The sequence below is a fragment of the Hirundo rustica genome, chromosome 15 (genome assembly GCF_015227805.2).
Source record: "Hirundo rustica isolate bHirRus1 chromosome 15, bHirRus1.pri.v3, whole genome shotgun sequence".
Lineage (NCBI taxonomy): Eukaryota > Metazoa > Chordata > Aves > Passeriformes > Hirundinidae > Hirundo > Hirundo rustica.
In genome coordinates this window covers 16,415,540-16,440,184 of record NC_053464.1, presented here as the reverse complement: position 1 = coordinate 16,440,184, position 24,645 = coordinate 16,415,540, and the positions used below count along the sequence as shown (strand labels likewise).

Below are 24,645 nucleotides of genomic sequence, written 5' to 3'. Positions count from 1 at the left end.
AAGGAATCTCTCTCTCAGGAACTCTAGTTATAGATGTCTAAGCAACTTCAAGACATCAAAAAGGACAAATAAAAGCAGGTGTGACATTAATACCAGCTCTGCATCATGAAAGTACTTCAGAACTGATAGTAATGTAAAAATCGAACCAGAGACAATATATTTATGATCCACATGTAAATAGTTAGCTGAAATATCTTACCCAGCTCTAAATGGAGGCAATCCAGCTACAAGTTGATATATTATGCATCCCAGAGCCCAGAGGTCAGAGCTTCAAAACAAAGAGGAAAAAACATAGCATCTCTTTGTAAAAGAAATCTTTAAAATGTAATTTAAAAAGAAAAATTCTTAACCTTTTGCTACTTAGAACATAGCATGAACCCAGTGGACAAGCCTGCTTTGTATAATTTCCACACTATTTTCACTTCAGCCCTTGACAGAAGAGTAGGCCAGCAACACAACTTTCAAGAAAAAACCTTAGAGTAACAGTCCCACAAAACCTGACTCCAAGCACACGTGGAAGACTGCTGAATTCTCAGTCAAAATAATGGGTATGTAATGACTCTGAAAACAATACTGATTATCCACATGACAATTCAAAGATGCATCCAACTTAATTCCATATATGCCCCGTCAGAGTTAAAATACTTTCCCCTAAATATTTGATTTTAAAAAAAAAGAGAATATATCACAACACAGTTTCTTAACCTCTTTCACTTAATGCTGTTCTTAAGACACAAACAAAAAGACAGACTATAATGGGGTGTGAGGGAAAGCTATGTTTTAACATGATGGTTAAAGGAAAGTTACATTTTAGTGTGTTGGCCGGAAAGAACACTTTTGACTTATTTTACCTTGAGAAGCTACCCATAGATTTGATTAAAGCTTCAAAAATCTCATGGAAGACTAAAATACTAGTGGAGACTTAAAACTACTCAAATTAAAGAGTTTTCTGTACAGGTGAAGCATTATGCAACTTCTAAAAGGAGATGATATTCTGATTAACTCTTTCCATTAGCCAAAACAGTCAAAAGCTCCCCACTCAAATAAAATGTGAAAAGTCTGATGGTATCTCTATCACTTCAAGAAATACTAGCACGAATTACTACACCTATTCATATAAATGATCCATTTTACCTGTGATTTGTCAGCTACTAGCTTACTCTTCCATCATTGCAATAAAACAAATAAACATATTCAGTAGGTTACCATCAACAACTGATTTTAATGAGTTAAGAAATTTCTTAAGGGCATCACTCATTCCAGGCAGAGATGAGCTTTAAAATGTTGCAAATCCTAAATACAGTTTAGAAAACATAACTGCAAATTGATCTAAATACAAGTCAGAGAAAGCTGCAGCCTTCTCCTTAACTGAACAGCATGTGACATTCTGTTGTTACTACAGTAGGAAATACCGTATTTGAGCAATCTTATATAAAATAGAATCAAAATTATTATATTACTTGGATTAAAAAAAAAGTTTTTCTGATCTATTTATTGGTAAAACATCCAACTGCACCTCCTTACATACGTCCTTTTCCAACAACACCTAATTCTGTTAGTAGAACTCAAAAAAGTAGATGAACTGAGGAAACCAGCCCTCAGACAAGAAGCAATACTTGATAAGAAAAATATTTTCAAGCTCTCTTAAAATACTCAAGCATGTTTCCTTAAAATACTAAGCTTGCTTGCTTGATTTATCCACTCCTCCCCATCTAACAGTTTCTTGACAGAGTTAGTAAAGCTCTCGACTATAGAGTCCTCACCTTTTACAGGCAGATTTCTCTGTCAGCAGTTCTGGAGAAACATACTGTGCTGTCCCTACAAACGAGTTTGCCCGTGCTGTTAAGGAAATAGAAAGAAATAAGCAAATACATACTTACACATAAGCCAATATTCCCCTTCCTCCCCTGTCCCCACCCAGTTAAAAAAACAAAACAAAACAAAGAACACCACCAAACAAAAAAAAAACAACAAAAAAACCACACCCAAAAGGCAAGCCACTGCACGTTACATAATGCCGCAAAGAACCCATGAGAATTTAACTTCTCTACCAGAGAAGTTATCCAGAAAACCTGCTTGGACGAAACAAATCCATCTCAGTGATACCTATTTCGGTTCAAGAAGCCAGGCATTTATGTACTTAGTTGTAAAATCTACCAACACAAGTTTGCTACAGTCAAGAAAAAAAGTCAATTGAATTCAGTTCAGCTTTTTTCAGGCCTTGTTTGCAGCATCTATTTACAGGCCATTAGTAACAACTGCAGACATATTAATTCTATAACCTTCACATTTGTGCAATTCTGACAGCCACTGGAGTTAAACATGTAAGAGTTAAAACTTGCTGTATCAGGTGAGCCATGGTACCTATTTGTTTGTATTCTCGTCTTGCAAATGAAAACTAGGTAATCTGAAGTAGTTCAACTTCCCGGTATATCTGGTAATCTTGCTGGTATTCCACTACACCAAACATTACCTCCCCTGACATAATCTAAGTAGTGACAGTCAAAACTGTTTCGAGATCTTTTAGTGATTTAGGTGAGGTAATAATATTTGAAGGTCACAATCTGGTAAATACAAAATATGTATATTTTCAAAGGACCACTTGCTATAATTATTGGTGTCACATAATGAATAGTAGCAAACCTTGTCTGCTATCTGCAGATAACACTTTTGCTGTTCCGAAGTCTGTTATTTGAATGTGCATATCTTCATTTAATAAGATGTTCTCTGGTTTAAGGTCCCTGGAAAAGACAGATTTTTATGTTCAAACAGTATACAAATTAAAGTTGAAAAACAGTCTAGCGACTTAGGTACATAATGCTATAATAAACGATGCAGACATTCTATAAACATTGTTACAACAACTTCTCTAACTTGTAGCTGTCAACCTGCAGCCTAACAGATTTTGGTAAACACACTAATTTACTGGGTTTTTTAACAATGTCAAATAAATAATCATCTCAAAAGTATACTACTGTGCATGTCACATGTACAAAAATGTAAAAAAAACCAAGACAGACAAACCAAAAACCCAAACAAATCCCAACAAAACCCTCACCTCACAAAAACACACACAAAACCCCATGCCCCTTTACTCCAAAGCCTTAGTTTACATAACATCTGACAGACTGATAAGGCATTAAGATTTCCTATGTCTGTTTCCTCAGTGCAAAACCCCAGTTAGTCAAACACAGGAAACCCAACCCCAGCTAATATCCTGACCAGGTAAGAACCGTAGATTACCTCCATGCATATTCTGCATTTCAAATGCATGCCTACTATTTGCATGGACACTGTCTCTGATTCTGAATAAAACCAGACTTCACAGTAACACAAACACAATAGATAGCAGTACAGAGTTAGATGTCAAAAGGTGCATCAGAAATAACTTAAGAGCATTCAGCTACACTGATATGATATGCCTTTGCAACAAGTTTCCTTAGCTAATCCAAAAAAATCCTAAAGACTTCCCTCCTAAGCAGAATCTTTGAATGCTCATAAAGAAATCGAGGAGCATGGGAGTTGTTTTGTTTGACTGGTAAGAAAAAAAGCAGTAAAAACTGAAAGACATTTTTGTCAATCACCACGCAGTGTTATTTTCTTCAGATTAAAGCCCCCTACTGTGGAAAAGTATGAGTTGTACAGTTTAAAGTCTGGAAACTAGCACAGAGAGCAAGTCATAAAAATCCTGTTGATTTTCCTGTGCCTATCCTAAGAGAGAAGTAGAAAGCACATGAATGGAATGGATTTTAACTGTTCTGTAGGGCTTTTTTAAGATACATATGTATGTAGATATATTGTACTCTATACACACATAATACTGTCTATATAATATATTGTATACCTATATTAATACTGGAATATTGATCTACAGCTACATAAAAGAAGATATACATAGAGAGACAATATATTTTCCAGGGTAGTCTGACACCTTAAAGTGGTTCTATCTCATGTACTATTTCTTCAGGCAGCAAAAAATCCCAAGAGTTTTCAGGCACCGCTAGAGCTGTGTCCTCATAAATGTCATACTAAGTTCTCTAATTGCACAATTCCACTGTTTTCTTTTGAGCTCCTCCTGGAGTCCTTCATATAAAAACAAGGATAAAGCAGCTATTCTCCAATAGAAGGTTTCCAATATAGGCTTATTAACACCGACAACCACGCTACATTCATTTTATAAGCATTCTCTCAGCCTAAACACATGAACTGTAAAATTGAAGTGGAACTGGGAGTTCTTGAACTTCCCCCTGCCCGTGCAGAAAATCTTATGCTTTCAGTACTCTCCACATCCATCCTCCTTAGATTCTAATTGAAATTATTTCACAAAAACATATTTAAAAGGAAAAATAGTTTTTGTAATAACTGAAAGAAATAATGCTATCAGAATTATAATCAGTCAGCTTTTTGCCAACTAGCATCTAGTGTCCCATGACAACTGCTTGGTAACCTAGACACATTAAATTTCTTACCCAAAAAGAAGTTCTGCAGCTCAGATGTCTAGCACTTAAAGCTTTATTTAATAAACATGAATGACAAAACATGATCCATACAATATATTACATCAAAAAAAACTTTGAAAGTATTACTCAAAACTTTGCTGATTTCACCACTTAATTATTGTGCAGTTGCAGCTTTGTGGAAATTGTTCACTTAGTGAAAACTGATATAGATTACTTTTACCTGATTATATAGTACACATTAAGTCATACACAAAAAGAATTCTAGTTACTTCTGCTACGTAACAGCACAGGAAAAAAAGCAGTTAAACAAGAAGTCAAGTTTTCAGGCCAACCCAAGAAGTTTGAAAGTCAAGCTTTTGGTAGAGTTAATTCAAGGCCAGATGGTTTTCTTACTTCTTCCTGCTCCAACAGTTGGTATAACAGCGATTGGCTCTCCTCCTCAGTTTGCTATGTTTAGCTACGGATGGCGATCAAATGCAATTTGTGCTCTTTAGCTTTCTACAAAATCCACCTTTGCTTTTAACTTTACAAACAACATTTCTAGAAAAAAACCCCACATGATCAACTGCATGTCTGTCTCAACTTAGTATTACCTGTGAATTATTCCTTTGCCATGCAAATACTCCAGGGCTGATACAATTTCAGCAGTATAAAACCTTGTACAGGTCTCATCAAATGAGCCAATTTTGCGTATATACTTTAGCAGCTCTCCATTTTTGGCATAGCTAAGTCCAAAATCTGAACGTAATTTAGTTAAGGTTTATCTCTAAGCCACTCTAAAACAAAATCCCCACATCTTATTCTAAAGAGAAGAATACTACTAAAAATACATGAACAACAGGGAAGAAGTTGGTTAATTTGAAATTTTACAAGTAGCAATCCCAAATAATTTCTTAAATATATTAACAACCTAGGACACAAGTCCAAATTTCTTAGCATAGAAAAAACTACCTTTTAAAGGGTTAACTGTAGTTTTTCCAGAGACTGACCTGACTAATTAATTTAAATGACACAGATAATTGACCTCAAAGAGAGTTATTTACAGTAATAACTGACAGAAGTTAAAAATTGTCCTATCACCTGGAAAGTACCAGAGCAAGTGTTTACACTACAAAAGAGGCCCTGTGAGCTCATACTGTATGATATATAGGGCTTGCCAGCACTATTAGCAGCCTCTAGGAAAACCAGAAAACTACTTACTGACCCCAGAAATAGACTGATCTATATCTTTATGCTTGGCACAGCCAATTCCAAGCAGGAGGTTTAAGAAGGTCACATAATTAACATTATCTTCACAAGAAGGGGAGCAATGCCTAGCAATGAGCTTCCAGTATGCAACTACACTTTGCAATTACTGCGAGAGAGATCTGAGGAAACAGTAGCCCAAACAGAGGAATCAGATTATTCTACAAGCACCTTCATCTTTACATAAAAAACCAAAAAAAAACCCACCAAAAAAACCCCAAAAACCAAAAAACAAAACAAACAAACAAAAACCAAACAAAACAAAACAAAAAAAAAAAAAAAAAAAAAAAAAAAAAAAAAACACCAAACAAAAAACCCCAAACCAACAAACAGAAAACCCTCTAATTATAGAAATTAAACTAGTTGGAAATATAGCTGGCTACCCCTATTTCAAATGCAGGAATTACTGTGTTTTACTACAGATAGACAGATACATATACACACACATATATACATCAGGAATAAAACACTTCTAAAACACTTCTCATACATCCCCGATTTAGAATTTTAAAATTATTTTAAACTTGGGTTGTTACAAGTCACCCTTCAACATTTACCACATGGACAATTTATTTAACCACTTCCCCCATCCCACAAGACACCTACTCTTCTCCTTGAGAGGACCCACTCATTCGATCTGCTTAATTTCTCTTAAAAGTATGACTACAAAAATTGCATCACATACATTATGATTTTTTAAACACCTCAAGTTATTTTCATACTTTCTGTTAGACCATTTCTCAAGGAACCAAAACTGGGCATTGTTACTCTTAAGGAAGCGTTACAGCAAGTTTTAATATGCAAAGGATACACAGCTTTTCATCATCCTGAAAGGTGAAGTAGAGTTTCACAAAAAAAGGGTGATCCAGACGGGACATGACATCTCTCTCTCGTGTCACGTACGGTACCTTGTTTTCTTTTATGATATGACGTTTTTCTAGAATTTTAACTTAATGAAAAAAGAGAGAGTAAAAATGCAAGAGGTACAGGTAAATTAAGCCCATCTCGTTTTGGAGTTTTTTGGTTAAATATAATTAACATGAAACCACTAATTCTGTTTCTTCAAAAGGTTTTTTTGTAACTGGACTACATTGATACTATATTTTCAAAAAGTTAATGTTAAAGGAGTCAATACTTACTGGCATATTCTCTAGAACTTGCCAATTCTCGAGCCAAGACAACCTGTTGCCAGAGGAAAGAAAACATTGTAACTGGCCACTAAACACATATACTAATATTGAACTTCCAGTAGGTATTTGGAACACAACAAAATATTTAATGTGTTCATATTATGCTAGCTTCAGCAAGACTTCTGCAAACTCAGTTCAGCAGACCAATGTTTGTTTTGCCAAAAGACTTAGACATGTAAGAGTGTAAATACCAAATTATTTTTTTCCAGAAGAAATCTGAAGATTGTAATATAAGTCAAAGTAAACTGCCAAGTTTTCTTAAAGGGGGAAACGAAAAACAACAAGTATGCTGAGGTATACTCATAACTGTCACAGTATTTTCCTTAATATAGATGGCAAAGATTGAAAGAGAAATTCTATCTGAGCAAGCAAAAGTAAGAAGTGAGACGGAACTTTCAACTATTTCCAATTTGTTAAGAAAAAGATTTAAATAAAAGAAACAGAAGATTTCCAATTAATAGAAGCAAGGGATGAAATTTCAGGCAAGCAGGTTTACATTTTCAAAGAGAAAAGCTTCTGTAGGAACACAAGGCTTTTCAAGGAAGAACTTTATAAAAGGCAATTTTAGAGACATTCTGAAAAGTCCTCTGGGCATGAATGCAAGCAATAACCTAGTAACAACAGATGAATACAGTTCTCTGTTTTTTCTTATTTTAAGTTTATATCCATTTCATCACCTTGCTAAAATCTCAATTTTGTACTTTTTTTTTTTAATCACTGCACCCAGCTTGCTTCTAAACCATTGCAAAATCAGTTATAAGAGATACTCCAAAACATTACTACACACACCTGATGCTAAATGTTAGGTATTTAGGAAATCTAAATAAGGCATTTTTTCAGAAAAAAAAGAAGTGCATGCAGTTACAGTCTTTAGTACTAGAAAATTAACCTCAGTTCAGTAATAATAGGCACCCTTAATTTTTTTAAAAAAATTCATATCCTAAAGCTGAAGATTACAGTATTTGATCAATGAAAATTTCTATTAGAAACAAGCAGTCTACTAACATCTGCATCTCTGCATAAGGGATTTTTGAGATCATTCTGTATACATACTTAACACTAGATAAGATGTGCAATCAAATGAGAATGTTACTAACTTTTCTAATTTTTGTAGCTAGGTTTCATTAACTATATCTACCATGAAAGCTTCTGAAAGCAGGTCAGTTTAAAAGGCAGTTATTAAATAAAACCGCACATACAGAGAGATCATACTCAGATAGCAGAAGGAATCAGATGACACAGATGAAAATATATCTTAGCAAATTAAGGTAAAGTCTGACTCTCTTCCAGTCCTGCACTGTATCCAATTTTTTTACCATTGTATTTCACAGGTATTACCCATGTACATTAATACTGAACATCTGTGTTCTAAGTACACTGAGCACTTACCTGATAGCAGGAGTGCTTTGGTACCCTCAAGTTCCTTCCTCACCAAACAAATCTGAACATACCATCTATCTTAATTTCCTCCTAACTAATAATCCAGAAAACCACAGTGGAAAGGGAAAGAAACCCAAAAGATACATATTAATACAATGTCTCTGTTATCAGGGGCCTGAATCTCATCCACCCTATTGTAAGAAGTAATATCAATAAGGAATGTAAATTCTATAGAAAGAAATTAGACATTAGCTGGATAGCTTAAAAAAAATAAATAAAAAAAAAAGCTGTAAAATTAACAGAAAAACAAAAGCATTCACTGAATATGTAAATGTGTAAGTTGTAAATTCAGACAACAGCAAGGCAAAAAATGTAGTTAAACACCCCAAACTGAAGGAAGGGGAGATAGGTAGAGCAGAGAACCCTCAGAGGCTACAAAACAAAAATAACTGCCAAGATACCTGGCATACATCATGACCAAGTCCCATTCTAAAGTTGAACAAATACTTCAGACTGCCAGAGATTAAAGATGCATTTAAAAACTGGTTTTGGTCAATCATATTTCCTTAGAGCTCGTAGTTTTAAGAAATACCTCATTAAGGGTGGAGTCAAACCAAGGTGGAATATCTAAGTACCCACCATACTGAGGGAGGTGAGCTATACAACATGCTTCCTCAACCATGAAAATTGTAATTTTTCCACCACATAACAGATATTATTCTTAAAGAAGCTTGAAGCTGTCTACAAAGCAAGTAGATTCTCATTAGTTTAAAAGAGCAGAACAAGTAGAAGGCCCAGCATTTGTGTGTTTGTTTATATCAGGCATGGGTCCAAGAAGTTGCAGCCGCAGAAGATCCCACAAAATTGGAGAGTGCTCTAAGGAAAAACCCTGAAGCCATACTATGTGTATCTCTGCTGAATTTAAAAATGCCCTGAATTTACCTAATGGCCTGGCATTAGGTAAGAGTTTGTGGTAGCTTAATAGAAGTCCAAAAAAATAGAATATATTCATTATGAACTTGAAGAAAACATTTTTTTAATCAGAAGCTATCATTGGCTATATGGTAATATGAAGGCCCTGCTTTTTGAGATAAACACTTTTCAATTACAATATTGGTGAGGATCTTAGGGAGTACAGTCAGATCTCTGAGTCTACAACCATGTTAAATATGAACAAATCATAAGCGTTTTAACGACATGTTTTGATAACAACATGAAGATACACGCCCCACAGATCAAATGCTCTGAAGCTGATACATCAGATGGTTGCGCTGTCCTCCAGGGAGACAGGTAGCAGAGCAGAGCACTGTATTCAGATTCCGGGCTGAGCCCTATGAATTTACCTACCTACCTGGAATATATGGCATTAACTTTCAAAAATGAAAAGTGCATTACTGAAGCAATGTGTCCTGGTATACCTAAACCACAACAACTCTCTTGGATTCTTTAGGGAAACCTGCAAGTCAAGCGAACTATGTGTTTGAGTGCAAATTACTCTTGACAAGTACTAGAGGCCTGCATCCTAAACGCTGCAGTAGACTGTACTAGAACCCCAACATTTAGAGACCTACAACCAAGAACTGTATACAACAAACATTCAAAAAAGTTACAGAAATATTTTTACAACTGGGAAACTGCTGAACCATCAAATTGAAGTATTAATGCTTCATGGATTTATTAAGGTAACACTTAAGTAATTCATTTTTGTGCAATGGCGTGGATGTGAGAAACAGAATATTTAAGGCTACTGAACACAAACATACTGACTCTGACTCACTAAGTCCTCAAGGACCAGAGGTTGAGAAAGACTATTAGAGAAGTATCAATGCTCTTTCTTTCAAAAGCATCTGGCAGTACCTCCTGCCATAGACAGGACAAGCTCCTAGACAAGTTCCAAGCCTTTATATCAAAGTTCTTACATAACCTATTAGGGCTATCACACTTACATTAGAAAGCAATGTTGACTGAACATCCAAGCATCAAGTAATTAGGATACAAGAGGACTTCTGATCAATTTAAAAGCAGCTTAAAAAAAAAAAAATCACCACCCATAGTTAGGGCAACAATTTTAATAGTTAAGCTTAAATCCACTATGTCCTATTCATTTACTCTTCAAGCTGTTTTCTCCACATTTCAATCTCATCAGTCTCACACAAAAAATTCTCAAGTTTACCTAGATATCTGTCACTTCTTATAAAAAATAAAGTTACCGTTGAAAAAGATCCTTCACCCAGAATTTTCCCAAATTTGAAGTCATCAGGTCGTTTCTTTCGAGGCTGTGGAGGCTGCTGTCCTGTATGTTGCTGCAAGGAGTTTGAATTAGATCTTGATTCAGGTGCTGTGTCCTCCATGTTAGATCCCTGTCTGCTGCCACAGGTGGAAATGACAGATGGAGTGCTGGAATCTGCTTGGTTCCTCACCATCGAAGGGGATGAACAGGAGCATAACACCACACTTGATTGCATTGGAACAGCATCATACTAAAAAGAGAAATTTAACTATTATTACCATACCTGACACAATTACCATGCACAACTGCACTTTATTTCCATACAAGGATCATAAAACTTCTTTGAAAGTGTTATCATTAAAAATTTCTTTAGGAGGGAATACAAGCATGTATTTTGGAAACAGCAGCTTCAATTTGATAAATAACTATTTAGGTCATGCTGTTATATAGCCATAAGTCAAACGTCTAAACACTTTAATTCAAGAATGCTCTTTTTAAATTAAAAAAAATGCTCTTAACACCAAGTTATGAAATTTCATCTTCTCCTATGAATAACATAACCTTAAATTTCTAGTCATACAATGAACACCTGTATTTACCAGTAACATCAGTTAGAGATCCAAGTTACAATAAACTCTCAATGAGTTGAGCATGAAAACTTTAATGGAGACAAAGGATACATTCCTAACTTTTTACTTGGAATTTCACTTTCTCTGGTAGTATTTCTCTTTAGTACACATTGTGGAAGGACAAGAAGAAAAGAGATAACAATAAAGCAGACCAGATGGAGAGTTTAATAATCAGCGACACCTGAAACTTTTTTTGAAGGATACTTTGGTTCATGACCTTTTAAAACAAGGGAGATTGCATTACTTAAATTGTACATACGGCCACATAAAGACAACCCAATTGCAAAGCAAGAAGAACAGATATAGCCCAGAAAACAGCAAACACAAGAAGATGCACTCAAAAAACTGATTAATATAATATATAAAGCAAATTGTCATTTAGTACCCTTTTATCAATTTTCCCTAAGTAAGATCAAGGAACCTTGACAAGATGCTTTCCGTCCCTTTTGGCAATACACCTCAATTAGTCTGTCAGGGACTGCTTCTGATGTTTTACTTGAAACTGGCCAGAAAATACAAACAAATAGGAGAGCTCTGCTAAAGTACTGCTGACAAAAAAAATGTATGTAAACAGCAGAACTATTTAGGAAAGTTAACACCATGGCTGAACATTTTTTTTTTAAATCTCAGTATTCTAACATACATCCAGCAGAAACTATGGCTTAATGAAAGTCATCCAATCTCAAAACAGGTGTATTGTACAACCATGTCAGAAAGGCTGTAACATACGTCATGTTACCAAATTAAAAATTACTTCTTACAAAAAGAAATTTTTACCTCATGAATTTAAATTTGAAACATTTTCTGCATTTTTGTCAGAAACCACCTTAGAAGGGAATTGGACTGACACTCACTCATGCACATGGTCTTAAGGAACCTAGCTCCCAAATAACTGATTCCTCAGATGGCTGTGCTCTGTGCAGTAAAGTTGCCTTTATTTACTGCTAAAATTGATACTATTATTATGCATATACACATTAAAGTGTATGTGCCATAGGTCAGTTTCTTTTATGCCTTATATACATATTTTAGTTGGCACCTTCCGCAGACTATTGTCCCCAGCATTTTCACATCCCAGATGAATTACCTCTCCTTCAGACAACTACTCAAACAGCAGCATGTCTAAAGGCACACACTAGCTAGAATTAAAAACAGATTGTACTCTTTCCCATCAAGACTGGAGCAAGACTGACACAAGCATGAGTGGTCAGCAACTAAACTGATGCCAGTTTAGAAACCATCCCATTAAATGAAATACAGTAAATAAAACACACATACACACAGACTAAATATTGGGATCTAAATGATGAACTGGCTCTAGTCACAAATGAGCGTATGAGGTTTTACAGGTAAATAAAGGACTAGCATTGCAGGGGGCTCTAATTAGATTCCTCAACTAGCAAGATCACCTTGAAAAAGCAAACAAGCAAGAAAAAAATCCACCACAAAAGCATCAGAGAGCACTGTGAGAAAGAAAGGAAAAGGTGCTGGATGCAGGGTGTTTCTTTTCACAGCAGCTAAGTCACAATTAATATCAAGTATAGAAAAAGCAGGGAAGAGACTGGAGTAAAGGACTTTGTAGGAAAGAGAAGGTTATTTTTGGCCAGGGTAAAACATCAATTAGGCCCCTGCCTTCCTCAAAGGAAAGTCAAGATTGGGAATAAGGAGGACAGAGGAACATGTAATAAATTTTAAAGGATCAGTTACCTAAGAAATGACAGAACTATGCAACTAGGTCTGTTATGCTGCACCTCAACATGCCACATTTACCCTTCCAGACTCCATATATTCTGCTTTAGTATTTTGTCCTGTATTATTTACCTTCTCAGTTTTATTTTGAAAGGCTCCAAAAACATGTCTGCAGAAACCATGTATGTCTCTACATATAGGTTGTCACATATGCCAGAGATAGGATACGGGCCAGCTTATCTGATCTAACCCTGTACCATCACTCTTGTAAAAATCAGACTTAAGATCCTTCTTCTGCCAGATGCAGACATTTTTTAATGAGATATGAAGTCAGTAACAGAAATTTAAAATGTTTAAATTGCATCTGCAATTCTCAGAAGCTTGAGGATGCTCTCCTTCTAGCAATTATCAACACTTCTCAGCTGCCAAGCCAGTAAAAGCACAGATCCTCACATAGTAAGAACGGACTTACCAACTGCATGTCATGTATCACCATGGACCATACTGATAACCACTGATCTAGTAATTCATCTCTTTAAAAATTAGTCTCTAACACTACTTTCCCAAACCCTTAAGCATTCTCCTTTTCATTTACTTTCATGTAGAAATAGTTTCATTCTTAGTGCAACATGCTTGAGCTTGAAAACCTTTTAAGGAAGAAAATAACAAATCCACTGAATGTATGTGGCATTATAGATCAACAGTCATTTCAAAATCTTCATCACGCAGTTTTCACTAAATAACTAGAAACAGGATTCCTTTTATTTATATATGAAATAAGTACTAATACTGTTCTTTTCCCCACTTATCCACAAACAGCAGAAATAAACTAAGTAAACTGGGATCAATGCAAAAAGCCCACTAGATAGCATCACGCTTTTCCTTTCCTCCCTGCCACCTAAAAGGACTCATACCTTTTCCCTTTGCAATTCAGCATTTTGAAAACCGCACTATTACTACAACTGTTAACACATTTGTATGCATCAAACACATACCACACTTCTCTAAAGCAACTACAACCAAACAACTGCATCTCCACTAGCCTTTTCCCACCACAAAATCTGCAACATTACTTTGCTAAGACCATTCTATCAATACTGACAGCAGCAAAAAACACTTTTAGAGACTAAGCTTCTAAAACTTACAGTACCCTTCCCTTCTGTACTAACTGACAGGATATTGATCACTGAAGATAACTGAGAATATCTCTGCTGTTGCTGAAATTCTACTAGGAAGATCTATTACAAAGAATATCTGTATGAACAGGGTCCTGACCTCTCAGCTGTCTGACAACATTTAGTCTGACTGCTGACTATTACGGAATCTCAAGCTGTGTTAAGACACAGGGAAGACATGATCACAAAATCATTTCCATCTAACTACATATAAGGATAATTTTTTTTTGAAGTAGACCTTGGTAAGAGAAAAGTATTTTTTTACATAAAGCAACATGACCTTTAAACCTCAACTGGTACATTTGATTATAAATAATGCTAATGAGACTATAAGCTAGAAGATTGGCACAACCCAAGATTCTGCTAAAGGCAGTGTAAGTTAGACAGGTTTGGCCTGAGCTGTTTTGACCTTGTCATGTAAGCCCAAAGTTCTGAAACCGAAAATTTATTCTGTATTGCTTACAATTTGAACATCGACAATCTAGAGTTTTAAAGTGAAAAAATTAAAAATTATACAGTTATATCTAACATATTATTTTCACGGCACACTGGTGTTTCAGTGGGTTGACAAAGATGCACCAACTGCATGTGACACACATCTGAAAAAGAGCATCAGAAGGGATAAAGGGATAATTAACAGATATTATACACAGCTTTTCCACTGGCCTCCCACCTCATAGCCCACAACTAAAATGTTAACCTTCTCTACGTTCCCCAATACCTAGCTGTGACAGTCTCCAGTTCAAAGGTTATGTAACACACACCGGAGTTCCAGCATATTCCAAAAGAAAAAAGCAACTGATCAGGTCAGATACTTAGATGGGCCTGAATACATGTCCTCAAACTATGCCTCACAGTACCTAAAATGAGAATGCAGGCAAAAGCAGTTTAGTTCAAGTACAAGAAGCGGAAGATACAAATCCACTGATTCAGAGTAACAAAATCCAACTAAAGGCCTCACATTTCAGTGCAGAGGGCACAGTACAGTTTGCATCAATAAATACCAATCCCATACAGGAGCTCTGTTGCAGGAAGTGTAATGATTATTGTGTGATCCCTATCAATATTTAACACCAGTTTTCCTTTCATAAATTCTGTCTGTTGCTGAACCAGAATGAAGTTCTCTGAATGAAGACAACCCAGAGCAATAATTGATAGTATGCTTTCATAAATTGCAGTAAACATCAATTCTCAGACCTTATATGCACATGTCTATTTATGCTAGGGATGTCTGTTTAAAAATGGATTGTCAGATTTTCTGCTAAGTGACCAACAGCAACCTCTTTCTATTAACCAATTGTACAAGTATCTGTATATAGAGAAACAATACACTGATTAATCAAACTCCACTGCATGCCAGTTTCTCTTTATATACATTTTGAATATGCTTAGAAGTTTGTCACATAATCTCAAGAATTTAACAATACATCTATCTGCCAACATTATTATTGCCTTTAAGTAATTAAAACACATGCCTAAAGAGGAAAAACGTTCATTAGAAAAGATCACTAGATGATATCAGACTGTCTTTTGACTATAACGGAATATCAAGCATGTAATGAACGGGACAAAACTCACAGTAAGCCAAGCCTCAGAAGTACTTTGAATGCATCACACAGCTAGTCAACTGTTCACCCACTTAACAGGTTAACTTTGACACTAAAATACACGCAGTCATATTAAAACATCATAGTAATTGGGAGGCTCACACAGCTTGACAGAAGTTCAACATGATTTCTAAGAGCAAACACTTCTCTCTCTCTCTCAAAAAAAAAAAAAAAAAAAAAAAAAAAAAAAAAAAAAAAAAAGGATTTATTAAAAAATATGCTAGGTTGCAAAAATATTTTCCCAAAACAACGGAACTCTAGAGTTCTTTGAAGACAATACTAAGTCATTTTCTTCAAATGCAGCAAACAAACCCCACTCCATGTATTAGTTATTAGTAGATATTTAAAAAGCATTAACATTAAACATCAGTCTTGTGATCTTGTGTAGCAGTGGTTTGCATTTATGTTGCATAGAGCTGCATCAGCACTCTTTCGAGCCTCATCAAATGGTATGCAAAAGATTACTGCAGAGAACTTAGAATTTAGCATATAAGCCAACAAACTGTTCCTTTAAGGCCACATATCTTAAAGAAACAGACATTAGCAGTCAGCAAAACAGAGTGAAGCCAAACAATTTGTCAAAATCTATGCTTTGATCAAGGTTCATAAACGGTTACCAACTACTACCTTTAAATGAACTTATTAAAATCTCATAGATCAATTATAAAAACTATTGTAACAAAAATTTGGTTTGCAAGAGAATCTGAAGTCATACATCTATCTTGAGTGATGTTTTTTGATCTCAGAAGTTGCCACATGAAAAAACTGTTGTTTAAAGACCATTTTTTATTAATTAACCATGTAAATGTCAAAAACATTTGGCTGCATAAAAGGAGTGGGTTTTTGTTGTTCTCCAGACAGACTGCTATGCTAACTGATTAAAGAAGTCTAGGCTCTAACCAACCAAAACAACTACGCTCACCCTCATGCCCATTTGAAACCTCTCTAAAGCTGAAAGGTAAGCACTCATTGAAGCAATGCATGAAACACTTTCCCCAAAAATTCTCTTAACAAAATATCTTGATAGAAATAGCCATAATTTAAAAGACAACAAAAGAGCTTTAAAATCATGTCCTGGTAATACATTTCAAGTACAAATTAATGGAAGGAGAAACCTTGAAAGCTTCAAGCTTCCCCCTATTCCAACATACTATTATTCTACCTAAAATGGCTAGTACCTCTACAGTAGTGGGAAAGAGAAGTACTGTTTGTCTACTGACATTTCTTGCTTTGTGCAGTAAATCCACAGCATAGTTCATCCATGAGTGAGTAATGAGGATATCAGCTTCACATTATATTAGCAAAAATATAGCCAAGAGGCTCAATGCTTTGGAAGCACAAAGAGCACCTCTACATTCTTAGATTGTTTTGACCTCTAGGGAATAAAGGTACTTTATCCACAAGACTGTTTTTGTTTCTAGAGAAATTAATTTTTCACATACCAAGCAATGTTGATCCAGAATTTTCATTCATGCAAATGCCTTTTTCTAAATTTGACCACCTTACATACTTGTACTTCTTGCCACTGATTTCCAGGATTCTAGTTTCAAAATCAGGTAGGGATTTAAGTGAATGAAAGGATTTATAAGAACCTGCATACCAGCCAGTTATCTTCTAACATCCTCTACTGCTAAGCAAAGCATTTAAGTTCCAATCATCTTCAGAGGCAGACTATTTAAGGCCTCCTTCCACTGCCTAGTGCTTCAAAACAAATCAGAAACAGGAAACCACTCAAATATCCAAGAACCTAAAGTCAGCCTATGGCCCAAATAGCTATAATGTAAACAAGCCACTGAGAATTCATTTAACATAAACAGATCTAGCCTAGCTCACAAGAAAAGAAAAGCCATCTGTGATCGCAATGGTCTGGATCCCAGGCTACACCAGCAGCTACCTCACAAGGCACACTGATAATCAGGTGCTGCACAGCTTAGATGGGGCCCAGGCTAGCAAACACAAAAGGGCTTCCTATGCCAGGCTCCTTGCTAGCAGCTGTAGGAGGCAAAGAGAACAGCTTGGGGTGAACAACAGAGAAGCAGACATATCAAGGTGGCAGTATATAGATGGAGTGGATGTGTAAGGATTCACGGCACAGTCAAGAACTGTAAATTCCTGCAGGATTACTAAAGAACCAAACATTGAATTTAGTATTTTTTCAGAAGAATGTGCTAAGCAAGTTAATCCTTGCAATTTTTCGCCAAAAAGAATTATAAAATATTTGCAAGTGAAGTATTTACAGCTTGTCTTTTAAAACAGAAAGCAATTCTCAAGTTTAGTATTTACTCACACATCGAACCACTTATTTCCCACAGCAATTTTGAGTAGAATTCATATGGCATGAAAAATAAGGTTTTAGACCAAATAGCAAGCTAGCTTTGTGCATTTTTTCTCCAGTCCTTTCAGACACTTTAGACCGCAGTAAGTTTCCATAAGCTTACCCACAAATAAGGGAAAGGGAAGTGGGAAGGGAGGAAAATCTGCTTCTTCCCCTTTTTTCCTTCTTTACTATATATACATAATCTAAGTTGGCCATTTGCAAAGAAAATTTTTTCCATTTGGAATCCTGAAACAATAATTCCTTGGCATCATACATATTCTTTGGAAAGCTCCAGTATGGGGAACTTGGAAAAGGACCTTATCTTTCAAACACAGTGTTTTCTAAATTAAGATCACTTGCATATTTTCTGAATGCCATAAATATGCTAGTTCTACAGAAAACTGTATAGCTTTTCTAGACAAATATACATATATAAATAATATGAGTTTACTGTTAAAAAATAGGTATTACTAAAATATTTCACATATTCATAGACCAATTTTTTTCTTTTATTACTTTGACAGTTTACTACATTTTCAATCCAACGAAGTGATTGTGCCCCTGTTTTCATGCCTTCTGTAAAAAAATTCCTGCAAGTACTTCAGTAGTCAGCATCCCTTTCCAAGTTTTTCCGTCAATGCTGCCTTCTAACTGATCTGCCTTAGGAAAGTGCAATGAGCCTGAGCCTGCAGGATTATCTTACAACATCCAACTACAGTAATCTACTTGTAGAGTTTCAAGTGCTAAATGAAACAGACTTTCCTTCTGGCACTGTAATAGATCAATAACGCAAAGAAAAATTTGTTTTAAAAAATAGCCTACCCACACAGTATAATCATTGTTTAGTAGAACATCACTATTATGCTCAGATTATTCTGTGGATGTCGTTTCCACTAGCTCTAAAAACTTTTAATGTTAGAAATATGAATGCATTTAAAACTGCTCCTCTTAAAGCTTCTTCTGATCTTTCCACCTTTGTACACCTTTTCAACACCCATGTCTTCTACTTTCTATTCCTGCAGCCTGCTTTGGTAAGGGATTTACTGAAAACTTATCCCAGTTAAAAGCCTACACGTGAGTGATAAAGACTAGTCATGGCTTTATGATGAAAACCAAGGAGAAGAGAACATAAAAGATAGGATTGAAGGGCTTTCCCTACATATGAATCTGGAAGTTTTACACCTACAAATAACTACAAACAGAACTCTTAACATAGCATAATCTATTTCTTAGCACAGATGCAAAACTTACTCTGTGTAAGCTCTGAGAGCCCAGTTCTCTGAAAAGTGTAGTTCATAGTAGTTTCACTGGGGGAATAAAAAGAAGCTAGCAACTTTGTTCAGCCAGCTCCATGACTACACTATAGGCCTTATCAGGTCAGGAACACTGGAAGAATCTAGTAATTACTAGTGCAGCAAAACATTCCAGTGAGGATGTTGCTGCAAATGAAGATGTTAATTACCATACTTCCAGACTCCTCAGATTTTGAAAGGAAGGGCACTTCTTGGTTTGAGACCCAATATACTCACAATAGCATTAACAGCAAATAACTAAGACCACACTGGCATCTGCAACTAAAGTTGCACTCAAATAGTTTCCTTCTTAGCAGTACAACTCCCCCCTTATGTCACATCTTCAGAAAATAATGGAACATTTTAGGAACTGCCCCAGCATACAAGAATACAGAAATTAACTGTTTTGACAGAGAATTGCTAGAATAGTCCTTTCAAAGCTGTGCTCCATTCACACCTCCCCTCCCTAATGCCATTTTATGCCTTTACTATTCAATAATCACGGAACTCATTATGCCATTAACTCCATCACATAAACATTAACAGTAGCTTGCTCAGTCTCAGAAATACTGGATTTTCCGTATTTGATATAATCTGAATTACAAAAAGGTTAGCTGAATTGGGCCACCTCTATCTGGTACCACCTGTCAGTACACTCACTTGACCAGGGAAACATTAAATTGAATGGAATAGAAGGAATTAAAAAGAATTATCCTGACAAAACAGCCTAATTTTTACCAAAACGGTCATCAGTTCTTAATTTTTCCCCTCTCTGCATGTTTTTCTTATGGACAAGGACCTAAATTGTATATGGAAAAGGAACAGAAATGCAAGTATTTTTTGAGAAAAAACCCTGAAAAAGATGAGCAATAAGTAAGAGCAGAAACACAAAGGGAAGCATATTATGTGTTTAAGAGTCCAAGTAAACAGAAGTCATCTCTGATGCTAAGAAGCAGCTGTATAGAAAAGCATCAACCAGCAAGAAAGCAAAACTAATTCCTTCAATAATCAAGAATTGCTTTATCTCATAGTCCTTGATGTAGCATTTTATGCACTCTGTAGGGCTATTCACACAGTATTTCTCATCTTCAGTCAATAAATATGATTCTGTGTAACATCCTGATAAAAAAAAAATCACTGAGCATGAAGAGGAGAGCATACTGAAACAGGATGTTAAGAATCAATACAGCCGGTGCCATTCTCCACAAAAAACCTCCTTAGCCAGTACCAACTGATGAAAAGGTTTTAAGTGCTGCAGAGTGAAGCTAGGTATCTTGCAGCTGACAGAACACAAGACCCAAAAGCACAGCAACATGCACATGAGGATAAGGAACGTATCACTGCCAATATGAGTGAAAGCTGGTGATTATTTTTCTTTACACGAGGAAATGTCTACGCTAACTGAACTGTATAACTTACAACAGAAAAGAAGATTTACCATTACCATGTCTGTATACCAGCTACAACTCCATCTTCTAGATATGTCAGCACACACAAAACGAGTTTACGCTGTCAGACTAACATAAACAACTGCGTTTGAAACGGCGTCCTACTGTGACTCTCACGATCTTCCTCACATGTTTGTTCCTACTACAAAAGAAATCGATTACAGAGTGACAGGTAGCTCCCACACGACAACAACGCCTGCTCTCCCGGCGGGAGACAGTCCTGCATAACCACGCCAACGCCCCGTACCCGGAACTGAAAACGGAGGTCCGCGAGAGGCCGCGGTGCGGCCCCTTCACCATCGGCCTCACCTCCTCCCGCGAACGGGCCACGCTCGGGGGAGAACGGGGCCCTCCCGCGAGGACCGCGGCGACCCAGGAGCGGGGGGCGGAAGAAAGAGCGCGAGCAGCGGAGACAAGACTGGCCCCACGGACGCCAGCGACCGCTCACCCGCCCTGTTCGAGCGGGCGCAGGAGGCGGGGCCGTTCGCGAAAGCTCACCGCGACCCCGCCGCCGCCAGAGCGCGGGGCACGGGCGACCACATCTCACGAGCCGGCCCCGGCGCTCTGGCCTACTTATTCCCCCAGCACCCCGAGGGCCGCGGCCCCGGTGGACTCACCAGGGGGCTGCCGGTGCTGGGCATGGCCCGCCTGGCCTCCGGGCCGCCCCCCGCGCCCGGACTCACCAGGGGGCTGCCGGTGCTGGCCATGGCCTGCCCGGACCGGGGCCGCTCCCCACCCGTTCCGCGCCCGGCACTCGGCCCAGCCTGAGCCACTGGGGCACCCGAGTCCCCCGCCCCTGACGTCACCACAACAATCCCCCGCCGTAGGCGGGCCTTCCGCGCACTGTGCTCGCTCTTTGGTGGCAACAACTGTTACTCACACTCGGGCCAGGCCAGAGCGTCCCCGTCAGCCTCAGCGCCCGAGCCGAGGAGAGGATGCGCAGTTGTGGAATGACGCCCCCAGGAAGCTGCGGATGGTGAGGGCGGAAGCGGGCGGGGCCGCGGGGCAGCACCTCCCTCGGACGCTCACAGCCGGGTCTGTGCCACGACGGCGGCGCGCCGTGGCAGCGGCGGGCGGTGGAATCAGCACGGCGGGCGGGGCTGCCGGGAGCGCCGCGCCCTGCGCACAGCTCGGAACTCAAGTGCGTCATAAATACAATTCCAGTGTGGGTGTTCGTTCTTGAGAACCTGCCTCGTCTGCGTGACATCCACGCTCCCTCGCCGGTTCTGATAGGCTGTTTTCCCTGCGGTCCGTACGAGCCCGTGGTGCCCGTTAACGGCTTTCTGTCCGTCCGTGTGCAAGCCCGCCGGCCACACGCGCCGGGAGGGACGGGCCAGCGGTGCATGACATGCAGCGAAGAAATTGGGTTTGTCAGGGAATTCCTAGAACTGTGAGAGATTACTCAAAAGGACGAGGCAGGAAAGGACCGTCTAGTTTACTGAACATCAAAATCTACAGCATACAGATATTTAGCTTCGGATGGGGGTGGCGTGGAGGGCCACGGTAACCGCAGTATCCCAGGGTTGATGCACTTTTTTTCAGAAAGATTTTTAGAATACCCAGCCTAAATCAACTTTCCTGTATGACAATTTTCTCATCCTTCTGCAGAGGGGTAGAACAATTGATCATAATCTTGTAGTAGGTTGGATGCATAAGTCAGCAGACGTGTGTGTGTGCATTTTTTTGTTGTGGCCTCTCGGAGAAACTGCCACGTACCAAAAAGCTTTTGTGTAACATAGGGCAGTAGTGCTGTAACTCTGTAGTTACTGAATGATGTTGTGATGGTTTTCACGTATGTAAGTTCAAAGAGATTATCCTGGCGGAAAGGCAGATTCTTTTCCAGGTGATCTGGTAAGAATTTTCTGTCCTCTGTTTACAGTTTTGTGTCTAACTAGACAGTATCATAATAGTCCATACAGCTGCTCGAGCAGCTGGATTTTTGTTTATGTCCTTGGATACTTCTGTAAGGCTCAAAAAGTATCAGGCTCCTCACAAAACTGGTAAAATTTGTGGATCGTACACAGCAAGTTTACAGCTATTTCAAACATTATATAACTAAGAGTTGTGAAAAAGAAAAGGAACCAAAAACATCAGACTTGTAACAATACTACATTACTCAGTTAAGCTGTGTGTGTCAAGACAGTTCTGTGCAGACTCACATCCTGCTCCAGAAGGGCTTATTTGGGTGCATGTGATACTCTGATTCAGCTTCCCTGGGCTGTGGATCATCTGTACAGACTATATATGTAATTCAGCATGTATGAGCTGAGGCAAACACAAATCAGGCAGCAGCATCACTCTAGGCAATTTCCTATGTTCTGCTGCTTAATATCAGCAAACTGTAACATTTTCCTTTCTAGAAGAGCAAATGGTGCCTTTAGAGGTAATGAAGCACACAGTAGCATTTAAAGCCATGAAATCTCAGTATATCATATGAAATCCTTTGAGATGACAATGGTATAGAGCCCAATGGCTTCATCTGGCAGTTTAGGGTACCAAACCTGCTGGAAAACTTGGACAGTAGAAATTTTATTCTCCTGTTCAGTTGAAAACAAACTGAAAAACTAAAATTAGTTAGAAAAGGGGACAACCACATCATCTACAAATTTGTCATCAATCTTAGGAAAAAGGGAGACTTAAGGCCTGTTATTGTTCAGGAAAGGGAGTGAATAGTAGATAATGTGTAATGGATTGAAGAATAGAGCATGCCATTTTTCTTCCAGTGAACAATCTAGTTTAACAATGAAGATAATATTCATTTTAACAAGATTATAACACACAAATAATTTGAGTTAAAGCCTTAGCAAGTGTGTTAAATTCTGCAGGGACAGATGAAATTTGCCCTAAAGTATTTTTTGGGAAAAGTGAAACAAAACAAAAACACCAAAACCAACCAAAGAAATAAACCCAAACAAGAAAAAAAACAACAACAACAAAAAACCCCCCACAAAACCTGAAGCAATCACTGTGATGTTAAAAGTTATTTCTGAGAAGCCATTCAAGAAACATAGAGGACTTCAGAATGATAGAAAACCTCGTCTTCATTTGTAGGAAAAGTAAGGCTCAAAATAATGCTACACCAAGTGGATAAACAGAGAAGCGATATAATATCCATCTTTGACAAGAAAGTGTACTTGCTGCTAAGAGGGCAGATAGTATATAATAGATATATGTAGATAGTATATAATTTGACTTTGCTAAGATTTTTGACACAGTTCAATTTTAAAGGAATAGTAAGGAAGCTGGTTGACCTCAATGCTAGCACCTAGTCTTGTTAATGAATTATTAAATTTTTGATAATGTGTTTGAGATTAATTATTAGCAGTTCCTCTTTAAAGTGGAATGACATTTCAAGGGGCATTCCAGACTCAAACTTGGTCTGATTCAATATTTTCCTCAGTTTTGATAATGAAATAGGAAGTATGTTTACAGGATTTGTGATATTATTCTGGTAAAGATTCTAGTCACTTGGGGAAACAAATACACTCTAAATAATATGAAATTAGATAAAGTGCAAATTGAAATTGATAAAGTGCACTTTGAAAAAGAAAGCAAATGTATTAATATAAACTCTGAAATAGTAGGTTACTAGCAATGCATTGAGATAGGATGTGAGAGCTAAAAGGTAGCAAAATTTACATAATTAATAGTGAGATATTACTGCAAATAAATACTATTTTGGCATATAATGACATGCAAACTGAAGAATGGCAGCTAATACTTATTTAATTATTCACGTAACAATTGAGGATGCAGTTGAATAGTATATCCAAGTCTAGGCACGATGCCTTCAGGAAGATGTGAAGCAGTTGGACAGAATCGGGGGAAGTAAATGCTGCCTGTGGTGGGGGACGTGGGAGAAACCGCCCGCGGTGTCCAGGATCCGCCAGCAGGCGGCGGCCACGCGCCGAGGGGCATCGTGCTGGGCCGGGCAGTGGGGACGCTGCCCCGGGGAGCGGGGACGCTGCCCCGGGGAGCGGGGA

At 37.7% G+C, this 24,645-nt stretch overlaps 1 protein-coding gene across 4 annotated transcripts in view; it reads right to left on the bottom strand.

Moving 5' to 3' along the window:
• PDPK1 (3-phosphoinositide dependent protein kinase 1) overlaps window positions 1–21,591 on the bottom strand; it is a 32,183-nt gene extending 10,592 nt beyond the window's left edge. Inside the window, exons 1-8 of one of the 4 annotated variants that reach the window (XM_040078916.2) lie at window positions 21,543–21,591; window positions 10,486–10,755; window positions 6,845–6,887; window positions 6,517–6,654; window positions 5,054–5,198; window positions 2,644–2,741; window positions 1,764–1,839; window positions 200–268 (exon numbers count right to left, since the gene is read on the bottom strand). In XM_040078916.2, the coding sequence (XP_039934850.1) occupies window positions 200–268; window positions 1,764–1,839; window positions 2,644–2,741; window positions 5,054–5,198; window positions 6,517–6,654; window positions 6,845–6,887; window positions 10,486–10,740 (824 nt within the window). In that variant the 5' untranslated portion in view covers window positions 10,741–10,755; window positions 21,543–21,591. Of the gene's footprint in view, window positions 1–199; window positions 269–1,763; window positions 1,840–2,643; window positions 2,742–5,053; window positions 5,199–6,516; window positions 6,655–6,844; window positions 6,888–10,485; window positions 10,756–20,658; window positions 20,761–21,279; window positions 21,518–21,542 lie in introns of those variants that run through there. The other 3 variants (XM_040078913.2, XM_040078914.2, XM_058422575.1) reach the window with 3 other exon arrangements.
• Window positions 21,592–24,645: the final 3,054 nt, after the last annotated feature.